This window comes from Onychomys torridus, chromosome 3, assembly GCF_903995425.1.
Source record: "Onychomys torridus chromosome 3, mOncTor1.1, whole genome shotgun sequence".
NCBI classification, from domain to species: domain Eukaryota; kingdom Metazoa; phylum Chordata; class Mammalia; order Rodentia; family Cricetidae; genus Onychomys; species Onychomys torridus.
The window spans coordinates 90,832,329-90,845,749 of NC_050445.1; the positions used below are offsets into that span (position 1 = coordinate 90,832,329).

General features: G+C 46.8%; 1 protein-coding gene across 1 annotated transcript in view; it reads left to right on the forward strand.

Moving 5' to 3' along the window:
- Gxylt2 (glucoside xylosyltransferase 2) overlaps window positions 1-13,421 on the forward strand; it is a 91,690-nt gene that overhangs the window by 21,186 nt on the left and 57,083 nt on the right. Inside the window, exon 2 of the mRNA XM_036182782.1 lies at window positions 5,392-5,581. Coding sequence (XP_036038675.1) covers window positions 5,392-5,581 — 190 coding nt within the window. The remainder of the gene's footprint in view (window positions 1-5,391; window positions 5,582-13,421) is intronic.

Genomic DNA, 13,421 nt, shown 5'->3' on the forward strand with positions numbered 1-13,421 from the left:
TGCAGATTGTGGGGGGACATTTGAGAGATGCTGGGTGTGCTGTAGGTAGGGGCTGGTGAAAGGTACACCATTGTAGCACCCCCACGCTTCATTATTCATGTGACAGCACACTGAGGCTGCCCAGGATCCAGAGCCTGAGGTTTGTAATGTAATGTGAGAGGGAGCAGTGGGGCCAGCGAAGGTCTCATTAAATCCCGACCACTGGCGCTGGACCTGGCACCAGAAGTGGCTTTTCATTACCTGTTACCGGATACCATGAATTATGCATGCCTAGTCCTTGTTTTCTGCACTGCACAGGCCAAAACACTGGAGCCTCCGGAGGAGGGAAGAGGTGGTTTGCTCTGCCTTGGAAAGTGGGAGTTTGCCTTCCCTTCTTTTGGGTTTGGTGCTGAGGGGTAAGAGCCAGAGCCTCAGCATGCCGCCAAGTACTCTACCACTGAGTACATCCCTGCTCTACACACTTTTCTTGGTGGAAAAAGTATTTGTTCATCAGTTTGGAAGGCACACACACACAAATGCAGATAATGAAAAGAATTTCTGTACATTCAACACTCAACTTAAGAACTGCAAGTTTCAGGACTGAGAGATGGCTCCACCTTTGAGATTGTGGGTATGCTGCTCTTGCAGAGGACCAGAGTTCAGTTCATGACACTCATATCAGGTGACTCACAACTGCCTGCAACCCCAGCTCCAGAGTATCAACACTCTGTTCTGGCCTTTGCTGGAATGTGTACACACACACACACACACACACACACACACACACACACACACATTAACATAAATAAAAATAAATTTATCTGTGGAAGAAAAGAAATACAACTTTTAGTCAGCCTCCAAAAATAACTACCATCCTGTATTAGATTACCTTCATTCTTGTTGGTATAATGTACTTTTATTCCATATATATCTGCTCTTTCTTTCTTTTATTTAAGGGCAAAATGGTTTATTTTAAAACAAAAACAGGTAACAAACAAAATGGCAGCACACTGATTGTGGTGATCAGCCTACACATGATCATGACTTTTCTCTTGGGTATTAACATTGCAGTTTTTAGATCTGAAAGGTTCCAATAGGACCGAGAACATGAGAGAATGGTCTCTTTTGTGAAAATAGACACTAGTAGCTCTGGTGCTTTAACCCCCAGAATTCATTTCATGTCCCAGGAATAGGTGGCGTTCTGTTATGACAGCACTCTTTCTTGTGTTGAAATCTGGATGTGGTTACTCTATTGAAGTCCTTACAAACTTCCTTATCTCCTCTTAGACCTGATGTTGCAGCACACCAGTCCGGTTCACTCTTTATCACAGCAATATGGTCTTCCACACTCTCACCATGGCAAATATGTTGGTGATTTTTTTTTCTTTGCACAGTCATTAGTTTGTTTTTTAAACAGAACTGTTCTGCATGCTGTAGCTGAAGTTTTCCTGGTCCTTCCTGGCCCACAGTCAGGACAAATCTCTCTCACCCGCTAGTCCCGCAGCCACTCAGATCCAAGCAAACACACAGAGACGTATATTACTTATAAACTGTATGGCTTGTGGCTTACCGGTATCTTACATCATGCTTCTCATGGCAGTGACTGGCAGCATCTCTCTGCCTCAGCCTTCCACTTCCCAGAATTCTCCTCTCTCCTTGTCCCACCTATACATACTTCCTGCCTGGTTACTGGCCAATCAGCACTTTATTTATCAATCAGTCATCCACAGCAGCATGCTCTAGCATGGGATTGTGCAAACATGGAAGAGTTTCTGCAGGTTTTTCATGTCGGAATCTGTGTGGAAGGACAGGGTGTGTGTCCATCTTCATACCTGCTAACTTGCCAATTATCTCTTTAGAGTTTGGGCCAGTGTCCACTGTTGGGTACCCAACAGAGCTGTCTGAGTGGGGAAGGTGTTCATATATCAGTTCTGAGGATGGAATGGACCGTCTCTTACACACTAGGCAGGTGCCTTACCAGCGTACTATATTCCAGCCCCACTTACCATGACCTCTGTAACAAACTCATGTTCCCAAATACATGGCATATTTTAGCCAGCTGTTCATATTGGGTCTATTGCATTTTTTATAAGAGTGTGTGTGTGTGTGTCTGTGTGTGTGTGTATGTGTGTCCATGAGTGTTCATGAGTGTGTGTGCATACGTGTGCATCATGACACATATGTGGTGGTAAGAGGGCAGCTTGCAGGAGTTTAGGAGTTTGGTTCATTCCTTGCACCATGTGGTGGCTCCAGGGACACAAACTGAGAAGAAACATCTCAGAAGCCCCAGAGCATTATGGGCCCTGTAGCTGGTGCCTTAATCATGTTTGGGTCATCATCTTATTGTTGTTCACGTGGCTTTTCCTCCCATCCACATGAGTTACCTAGTGGGAAATTGGTTTTAGTAGTGGGATGACACCTCCATGAAATACAGACAGGAAGACCAGCAGGCATGGGGGTCATGAGGGGTGGGGTCCTCCTAGTTTTCAGGCTCATCCTGATTTAGTTTTTCCTTTGCCATAGTCCGCTAGGGATGCTCTGTATTCATGCCCTGAAGCCACTGGTGAATTTCTTGTCAGGGAGGCCTGTCTTACTTGCCGGGTGTCACACTGCAGGGTCATCCAGCACTGATGGGCTCCCACCCTGTCGGCAACCCTTTCCCATTGTCTGTCATAACCCTTTTCACTTTTTAAAAACATTGTTTTTACTACATGTGCGTTGGTGTTTCGCCTGCATCTATGTCTGTGTGAGGGGTCAGATCTTGGAGTTGCAGACAGTTGTGAGCTGCCATGGGGGATGCTGGGAGAATTCCATCTCTCGAGCCCCAACTTTTTGACTTTTTCTGCAAAATGCTTTGGTGCTGTCCCTCCCACAGTGTGTGTTCATGTATGTATGAGCCGTGTGTGCGTGGAAGCCAAAAGACAAGCATGGGTGTTGTTGCTCAGGCTCCATCCAACTTTTTTTTTTTTTTCCAAGACTGTTTCTTGCTCATCTGGAACTCAACAAATGGGCCATTCTGGCTGCTGCTGAGCCCCAGGGACCACCTGTCTTGCCTCCCCAGTGCTGGGACTAGAAGGGGGCATTACTGCCTGGCTTTCATTTTTTAGACGTGGGTTCTGGGGATCAAATCAAGGTCCTCGTGCTTTCAGAGCAAGCACGACACAAACTGGGCCCTGCCACCTTGTCAGTGTGATTTCTCTTCGCCCCTTGTCCTCCGCAGGAGGTGACTTCTGCATCTTTGCTTTGTTCACCCCTATTCTAGAATGTTCTCTCACACGTAGCAGGCCTTTTAGTAAAGATTCATCCATAAAGGAATGGGCGGTGGCTAGGAAAGATCAAAGAGAGAACATTTTGGAGAGAAAGTAGGAATGAGTGAATTGAATGAATGCTTCCGTGTCAAGTTCTAGTGTCTTCAGTTTCTATTGCCACAACAAAACACCGTGACCAAAAGGCAAGCTGGGGGGGAGAGGGTTTATTTGGCTCACACTTCAGCATTGCTCTTCATCACTGAAGGAAGTCAGGACAGGAACTCAAACAGGGCAGGATCCCAGAGGCAGGAGCGGATGCAGAGATCATGGAGGGGAACTGCTTACTGGCTTGCTCAGCCTGCTTTCTTACAGAACCCAGGAGCACCAGCCCAGGGATGGCACCACCCACCATGGGCTGCCCCCCTCCCATTGATCACTAACTGAGAAAATGCCTTACATCTGGATCTCCTGGAGGCATTTCCTCAACCGAGGCTCCTTCCCCTCTGATGACTCTAGCTTGTGTCAAGTGGACACACACAACCAGCCAGGACACCTAAAAATACACTGCATGGACTGGAATAAAACCATAAATGGAAACAGAAGTGTGTGACTGAGTGACCGTCCATTCAGGTAGGCTGTATTGGTGGCCGCTGAGATGTAGTTAGGATTCCTAATTGGCAGTTTGTGCTTGATCTTCAAGGCAGGCAAACCTCACACGATTCGGATTGGAAAACTAGCAAGACTGACATCTTGGAACCACGCCTCCCCACCTCCCCCCCCCCCCCAACCTCTCCCTCCCCCCTTCCCCTCACCCCCACCCCCACCACCAATGAGGACTGCACATTAGGTTGGGGACTAAAGGTAAAGCTAAGATGGACAGACCTCCTAGAGGGCTGTCATGGTGCTAGGGGAGAGAAGTCAGTGGCCACATCTGAAGAAAACAGAGGGAATGAAGAAAAGTGGCCGATCCACAAAGACACCGTCTTTCCCCGTGACTCCTGAAGTTAGTGAAATCCAAGAATGGGCTGCATCTAGCCTGGCCTGAGCCACCAGGCCATGCTTCTGCCAAGCTTGCTCTTAAGTAATCAAACTGGGACGCGGTCCAGGATGCTCCACCCACAACTTTGACTTCCCTCTTGTTGAAAGCAATCTGGAAGGAGCCTGCAAGTTCGCCAGGGTGGGTGGGGTGGGAGGATGGGGGTGGGGGCAGCCTGTAGAGTGAACTGGAAGGTTTTTGGAAGGAAGGTGGCATTTGACATCCAAGTTCCCCTGCTCTCCAAATCTTTTTGCGAGTAAATTGCTTTCATTTGTCTCAGGGCACCTTTTTCAGCCTAACTTCTTCCAGCTTGCCTGCAAATGTTTCTCAGTGGAGCTTTTGAGGCTTGGCTTCATCTCCCTGGCTGGGACCAATCTTTATTCCTAGGAAATAGCTGGATGATGATCCTAGACTCTTGGATCCCATTTCCCCTCCCAGCTGTTCAGTCAGTATTGGATACCTTGATGTTCGCAGGTTTGCCCGCCTCCCCACTTCCTGCTTCTTATTAGGAGGAGTCTCGTACCCACCACCTCACCCCTCCTTGGCCAGACAGTTAGGATTAACACCTGTTCCTTCAAGACTGCCCTGGGACACGATGAGCGTGGGGACATGTAGGCTGTTCCCTTCCCTCACCGCTTGCGATTGCACGGCCTTTCTCCCATCCAGCAGTCACGCATTCCACCGCAAACTAAAAACCTCCAGATGACGGGAGTATCACGTTTCGAGGTTCACATGGGAAAGCCACAACTCACCCTTCTCCTGTTCAAGTTGCATCGAATCTAATTTCCATGGCCCCGTGCTAGTGGGAACCCCACAGCCCCCAGTCAGCTGTCGGAGTTTGGAAATGATATTTCCAAACACAGCCCTGTAGGCAGCCAGCAGGCACTAGACAGCTGAGTGCTGGCAGAAAAAGTCCCAGACACCTATAGCCATCCAAACAGTGACTCATCTCACGATGGCCAGGATAAATATGGGAATAAATGGCATTTGTTTCTACAAGCAGGAATTGTCAAAATGCTTATCACTTTATAAAACATAACAGATTGTGCCTGTTCGTGTTTTGAAATGTTCCAACCATTCTGTGGGGCTTTTTTTTTTTAAAGTTCGGCTTGTTTTTCTTCTTTCTAGGAGGCCTGGGGAAATTAGGAGTTTGCACTTGGTGCCGCCCGAGCTCTGGATTCACCTGGCTGTGGTGGCCTGCGGCAATCGGTTGGAGGAGACGCTGGTCATGCTCAAGTCAGCCGTCCTCTTCAGCCACAGGAAGATGTGTTTTCACATCTTCACGGAGGATGCTCTGAAGCCCGAGTTTGATAAACAGGTGAAGCAGGGTGAATTGCTGTGGCACCGTGTTTATGGGAGGGCCATTAGGACCACACTGGAGGAGCTGACAGTGCAGGCCACAGCTGGGGCTGGCTGCGTGCTCAGTGGGAGGACCTTGGATCCTTGGCTCCAAGGAGGGTGGCTTTGCTTTCCTTTGTGTGATTCAGAGATGGGCTGGAGAGACGGCTCAGTTTCTAAAGCGCTTGCTGAGCAAGCATTTGAGAATTTCTGTTTGGGTCTCCATAGCCCATGGTAGCATGTGTCTGTAATCCCAGCAGCCCTAAGGTGAGGTGGGGAGTAGAGACAGGAGAATCTACAGAAGCTCATGGGCTGGCTAACCAGACTTGTGCAGCTGCAAACAACAGACCCTACCTCAAACAGGATGCAAGGGGAGGACCAGCACCCAAGGTTGTCCATCAACCTCCATAGGTACTCCCTGGCATGAGTGTTATGCCCAAATTCACACACACCACACACAAGACTTCTTCAAATTTGGGCCAATCATGTGCTCCTCTCAGACATATTGGGAGCATGTGAGCATATGACATGGTGCTCAGTCTGTGTTGGGTAATTAGAACTGTCCACCTTCCTGGGGCAAATTGCTTATTTTTATGTATTGATTGAGAGAATTTTAAACAACAAGTAGCAGGTTCAATAAAATAAATCCAAATTATGTAGAGGATAAAAGGCTACCCTCCAGTCTCATGTAAGAGATGTCAGAGCTAATGATTTGGTGGAGATGTTTTCCTTTTTTTTTTTTTTCCAGAGCTGAGGACCGAACCCAGGGCCTTGCACTTGCTAGGCAAGCGCTCTACCACTGAGCTAAATCCCCAACCCCATGTTTTCCTTTTCACACAGAGGTCAGTGTATGTTTCTGTATGTAGACCCACATGTCTGTTCATACTCATGTACATATATAGATCAGGGCAGTGCTCTTATGGATTCTCTGCTGTGAGGCCATGTCACTCTTGATCTGGGCCAGTGCTCTGCCACCCCTCACCTCCTTTTTGGCAACTGTGGAGATTTTGTTATGCAGCTGGGTCTCGGTTAACTTGGCTCTTCCCTTTCCGAGTTTTGACCCATCCAGAAGAGCTACAGAAAGGCCAGTTCCCTCAGTAGAGGTCCTGTCCGACCTCGGCAGGCCAAGCTTTGTTTGCCTTGGATGTTTTATCTTGTACTGAGGTTTTGGATTCTGGCAAAGAGGGAACCTACTTTGTTTTGTTTCTGCTGACTGAGTCAACAGTGCTGCGTCCGGTCATCAGGCTAGCGGAGCTTGTGAGGAATGCCAAGAACAATGTATCGGGCAGAGAAAGACTAACGACAGAAGACTAGAGGATATGTTATGTTTCTGAAGGGAACAGTCGCCTCCAGATGCCACCAGGAACGTGGAGTCTTAAAGCTTTGGAGTCAACGGGAACAGTGCCTCGTGGGATGCCTCGGGGGACAAGGGAATGAAAACCAGGAACGCTCCAGTTAGCTGCTCTTAAGTGGCGCTGTAAGGGAAAGGACAGTGACAATATAAAGATCAGGGTAGTTATGTCAGCTGATGATTTGTGATTTCTTCTTAATCCTCACAACTCTCTGCAGAAAGTAACCCTGTCTGAGTTAGTTTTGTTGTTGTTGTTTTTACTATAATAAAATACCTGAGGCTAGGTAACATTCTAAAGAAAAGTCATTTAACTCACAGCTCTGGAGGTTCAAGGGTATGGTCTCAGCATCATCTTAGTTGTTGTGAGGCTTTTGTGACTGATGAGGTGGGGCAGATGGTGCCCTACTACAGCAGAACATGTGTAGAAAAAAGACATCACATTGCCAGACAGGAATCCAGAGAGAAGCCAGGGTGTGGTGAGATTTGATCTTTTATAACAACAGTCTTGTGAGATTGAGCTCAAGAGCCCTCCACGAACTACCTGGATCCTTTTGGGGCATTAATCAGTGACCTAAGATACTTCCTTTAAACATTGCCACACTCAGGACTGGGCTCCTGACACATGTACTTGTTGGGCTGTAAGCTCAAAGTATAGCAGACTGAGAAAACCAAGACTCAGAGAGTTCTTGTTGGTTTGCTCACTAAATGTCAGGTTAAACTCAACTGATTCATGTCTCTGTGGCAGTTACCACAATTCATACAGCTTCCTGAACCAGTAGACAAAGGACTCACATTCAGAACTTGTTTCACTGTTTACTTGTTCCAGGGTCTTGGGCTAGTCCTTTGGCCTTTGAAGGTCTCCTCTTCCCCATCTGCAACGTGGGATTAGCAGGCTGTTTTTAGAAAAATGATGTTCAGGATAGGTCATGTCATTGGTAGTGATGGTTCCTATGGCACTCAAGACTTCACATGCCCGCTGCTTCTGTCCTAACTGGTCTATATGGCCTTGGCTCTGGATCTGGAACTCAGTGACAGTGTTCATTCCCACAGCTACACCTGCTGGAGCATTGTTGGCCAGTCAGGGTTCCCAGGATGCTACTTTAGGAAGGAGACGACTGGAACATCAGGACTCTATGCCTTTTGCTCCTTCTGTGACACTGACAGAGATCTCTTCAACTGTCCAGAAGCAGCCACAGACCATCCAACTGCAGGGGCCTCAGAAATGTTCATGCACAAGAATGGAGGAAAACTGGCAATGGGTGAACATTAGTCACATCACACAGAGTTCATTTGACATCTCCTGCATGCTGGATGCTGAGCATGGGGCTGCACATTAGGCTAGGAATTTTGGGGGGGGGAGGGAGATGTGTATGATCATATCTGTATGGCCAGAGTGTTCACATCCTCAGATACATTCCTCTTGTACTAGCCTGGAGTAGATCTGTGTACCAGTAGCATCAGATGGAGTGGAAGGCGCCATCCCTGGGAGGAGATTGTAAAAGGCATTTCACTGTCTCTCTTGGGTGAAGCCCACTGCTGTGTCTGAGTAGTCCATGGAGATTTTCATGTGATGAGGTATAAAGTCTTCTTGACAGTTGTGGTGGTTTGAAAGAAAATGGCCCCAAAGGGAGTGGCACTTTTAGGAGGTGTAGCCTTGTTGTACTAAGTATGGTCTTGTTGGAGAAAGTATGTCACTTCAGGGGCGGGCTTTGAGGTCTCTTTTCTCAAGCTTCACTCAGTGTGACAGTCGACTTCCTGCTGCCTTCTGGTCAAGGTGTAGCCAGCATCACATCTGCCTGCACACTGCCATGCTCCCTGTCATGATGATAATGGACTGAACCACTGAAACTGTAAGTTGATGCTTAAATTAAATGTTTTCTTTGTAAGAGCTGCCATGGTCATGGTGTTTCTTCACAGCAAAAAAACAAAAACAAAAACAAACAAAGCAAAACAAAAAACAACAACAACAAAAAACCCCTAAGATGCTCATGTATGAGCTAGGAGGCAGACCCTCCAGTCTCAGCCTTCAGAGAATCCCCATTAAACCTTCAAATTAGCATATCTCACCCCCAATTTCAGGAGGGACCCAGAACCAGACCGTCTCAGCTCACAGATTCCTGACCTTAAGAAATTATTTGAGTAGGCTGGAGATATGGCTCAGAAGTTAAAAGCACTAGCTGCTCTTCCAGAGATCCTGAGTTAAATTTCCAGCAACCATATGGTGGCTCACAACACTCTCTAGTGGGATCTGATGCCATCTTCTGGCATAAAGTTGTACATGCAGATAGAGTACTCATACATAAAAAAAAATAAACCTTAAAAAATAAAAAGAACACTTGCTTACCAGCCGGGTAGTGGTGGTGCACGCCTTTAATCCCAGTACTCGGGAGGCAAAGCCAAACTGATTTCTGTAAGTTTGAGGCCAGCCTGGTCTATGGTCTATAGAGAGAGTTCTAGGACAGCCAGGACTACATAGAGAAACCCTGTCTTGGAAAAACAAAACAAAACAAAACAAAACAAAAACCAAGTAACACTTGCTTCTCTTTCAGAGAACCCAGGTTTGGTTCCTAGCACCCACATGGTGAACCACAACTACATGTAACTCCAATTTTGGGGGATTCAATCCCTTTTTCTGTACTCACAGGTACCAGGCATGCATGTGGTACATATACGTACACACAAGCAAAATAATAATAATAATAATAATAATAATAATAATAATAATAACAACAATAATAATAATAATACAATAAATAAAACAAAAGATTTGAGCCTGGTTTCTTGGCACAGGCCTATAATCTCATCTCCATGGGAGACTGAGGCAGGAGAATCAGGAGTCCATGTCCTGCCTGGACTACAGAGTGAGTTTAAGGCCAACCTGGGCAATCTAGTGAGACTGACTCTGAACAAAAAGTAAGAAGGGGGCTGGGGATGCAACACTGGCAGAGCACTGTCGAGTGTACATGAGGTCCTGGGTGTGTTCCTCTATGCTCTGCATACACACACAACACACACACAACACACACATACACACATACACACATACATACACACACACACACACACCACACACACACACATACACACATACATACACACAACACACACACAACACATACACACATACATACACACACACACTCACACACACACACACACACACACACCACACACACAACACACACACACATACACACATACATACACACACACACACACCACACATACGGATATGAGAGAGGGAAAAATATAAAGAGGTTGGTAGGATGGCTTAGCAGGTAAGGGTGTTAGCCATGAAGGTTTACAGCCCGAGTTCAGTCTCTGAGACCCACATGACAGGGAACTGGCTCCTGCAAATTGTCCTCTGACCTCCGCACACATGATGTAGCATGCGTGTGCACAGACATACAAATAAATAGTTATAATAAAAAGTTTTTTAAAACTATTTGAGACAAACATTTATGGTCTTAAACTATTACTTTCTGGGTCATTTGTTACAAGGTCAATACTACGGTGCACACACACATATATGTAGCTACACATTCAGAGGAGGGAGTGTGACAGGTGGAATGATGTGACATCTAAGGCTAGGTCATGGAAAGAAGATCGCTTTTGTTTGACTTTTTGGGGTGAACTGTACCTAGAAGTTGCCACCATGCCCAACAAAGTTAAAGTAGTCTGTGTGAGGAGACCCTCAGTAGAGGCCAGCAGAGAGAGGAGTGAGGCCTCAGCCAGCAGACTGCCTTGGGCACCAGGTATGTGGATGAAGATGGATGTTCATGCCTGGTCTTCAAGGCTTCTTGTCTGAGGCTCCAGGATGGTGAAACAGCTTCCCTGTTCCTACTGTGCCTTGTCTGAATTCCTGAGCCATGGAGTGTGTAATAGATGGTTGTTAGATGGGCCACAGTGACTGTCGAGTTGTGAATTGGGAGCTGACTCCTCTGGGAAGTGATGGTCAGTGCTTATGATGCTCTGCTGCGTGTTGGCTTTCCTGATACACTTTCTCTTGAATTGCTTCAAGTCTTTGTGAGACCAGTCAAGGGAGCTGTAGTAGCAATCGCTGTGGTTCAGGTCTGGACTGTCTCCCAAATGCCATGGTTAAACTCTTGGCCCTCCCTGGTACTGCTAGGGGCTGGCGGACCCTCAGGAAAGTTAAGTCTGTGGTCTTCAGTGTTTGGAAGTGTCTATTAGGGCATTAGCTCACTTCTGTTTTCTCTTTTAAAGAAAGATTTTATTTAATTTTAAGTGTAGGGTTATTTGCCTACATGTATGCCTGTGTACCACATACATGCAATGCCCACAGAAGCCAGAAGAAGGTATCAGTTCCCCTAGAACTGGAGTTACAGATGGTTGTGAGCCACCGTGTGGGTGCTGGGAATTGAACCTGGGTCCTTTGGAAACACAGTATTCTTACTGCTGAGCCATCTCATGTATTTCATCTGCACACATTGCTGCTGTGATCCTACTTCCTTGTCACAGCCCCACAGCAACTGGACCCACCAACTAGGGCCTGGAACTATGGGCCAAACTAATTTTTTCTTCATTTTGCCTGTTATGGTGTTGGTTTAGTTTGGTTTGGTTGAGACCGACTCTAACTACATAGCTCTGGCTGGCCTGCAACTCACAGAGGTCTCCCCGCCTCTGCCTTTCAAGTGCTAGAATTGAAGGTGTGCACCACCCCGCCAGGAACCTTTCCTCTTTTTAAGTCGATTACCCCAGGTATTGCATTGCAGTGCAGTAAAGCTGACTAACACAGGTATTAGCTGCCTGGCAGAACACACGGCATCACTTCTTTTCCATGCAGTAATTATGGTGACAGTTTAGATTTAAAACCTGGGACTCTCTGTAGGTTATAGAACGTCTCTGTTTTCATTTTTGTCATCCATATCTCAGGACAAACCATTCTTCTGAGTTTGTATGTAGAGTGTCATGGTGTGCCAGTCTGATTATAGATTTATTCTTTCACTCTGTGAAGATTCTCCGGAAGGTGTGCTATCTCCTGGACATTTTGTTACAGCAGCTGGCTGAGGCTGGGTTTGGGGGAGGTAGGCGGTGTCACCCTTTCCTCTGCTGTCCCCTGGCACTCGCTGAGCATTGTAGGAGTGTTTAGAGTTTTCTGTGATAACTTCCTGGGCCATTTAGAACCATATATTTTTACCTCAGGATGAAATTTAAAAAAAAATAAAAAGTCAACCACCATAGCCATGCCTCAGGAAGCTGCACCATGGGTTAGGTCTCCTATATTTAGAATGTTCCTCTTCTTTTTTTAAAAAAAAATTGTATTACATGCAGCCTCTCTTTAAGAGAAAAAGAACAAAAGGCTCCAGAAGTTGCTTTAACAAGATACCTGGGGCTGGGGAGATGGCTCAGCTTGTTAAAGTGCTTGCTGAGCAAGCCTGATGACCCCGGGTTTGATCCCAGGAATGCAAGTAAAGAGCTCCAGGTAACTCACATTTGTTATCCCAGAACTCCTACTGTGGGGTGGCAGCAAAGACAGAATCACCCAGAAGCTCACAAGCTAGGCAGCCTGGAATATAGGGAGGGTCAGCAACAACAGAAGAGACTGCACACACACACACACACACACACACACACACACACACACACACACACACACACGGGATAAGAAGGGCTGCACGTTGAGGGACACAATGAGCCAAACAGAAAAGAACCTAAGCCTGATGACCTGATTCCACCCCTGAAACCCCTGGTGGAAAGGAAGAACTGACTTGCAGAGGTACGCTCGAGTGTGTAAGCATCTGTTATACCTTCATGAGCAAATGGCTCCAGATCGCCAGTAGTTCTGGGCCCTGGTGAAGGGCTGCCAGAAGGAAGGCCTTGTAAGGAAGAAGTGTGAGCAAGCCAAAGTGTAGCATCGATCAGTAGTCATATTTGGATCATTCCAGAGGGAAGTCCCTAGGAGGGGCTTTGTGGGCAGCTTTTCAGCCGGTTTGTTTGTTTGTTGTTTGTTTTTGTTTTTCAAGACAGGGTTTCTCTGTGTAGCTTTGTGCCTTTCCTGGAACTCGCTTGGTAGACCAGGCTAGCCTCGAACTCACAGAGATCCGCCTGCCTCTGCCTCCCGAGTGCTAGGATTAAAGGCATGCACCACCACCCGCCTGGCTGTGAGCAGTTTTTCATTGGGTGAGCTTAAGTAGTGGGCGGTTTCTAGAGGTTAGTTGCTGGTTTCTAGTTAGCCTAGGATGTAGCTGTTTGAACTAAGTGGGTCTCAGTTGCTTAGGTAGAAACCAGGTATATGAGAGCTGAGGAAGCCTCATTACCTCTGTATTCACTACTTTTGCCATTGCTGTGGTAAAACACCATGGCCAAAGCAACTTATTAGAAGGAAGGGTTGGTTTGGATTTGTGGTTCCAGAGGGGTAAGAGTCCATTCATCGTGGTGAGAAAGCATGGCAGCACAGGCTGAAGCAGAATGCTGAGGACTTAGCTCTTAAACCACAAGCAAAAATGGA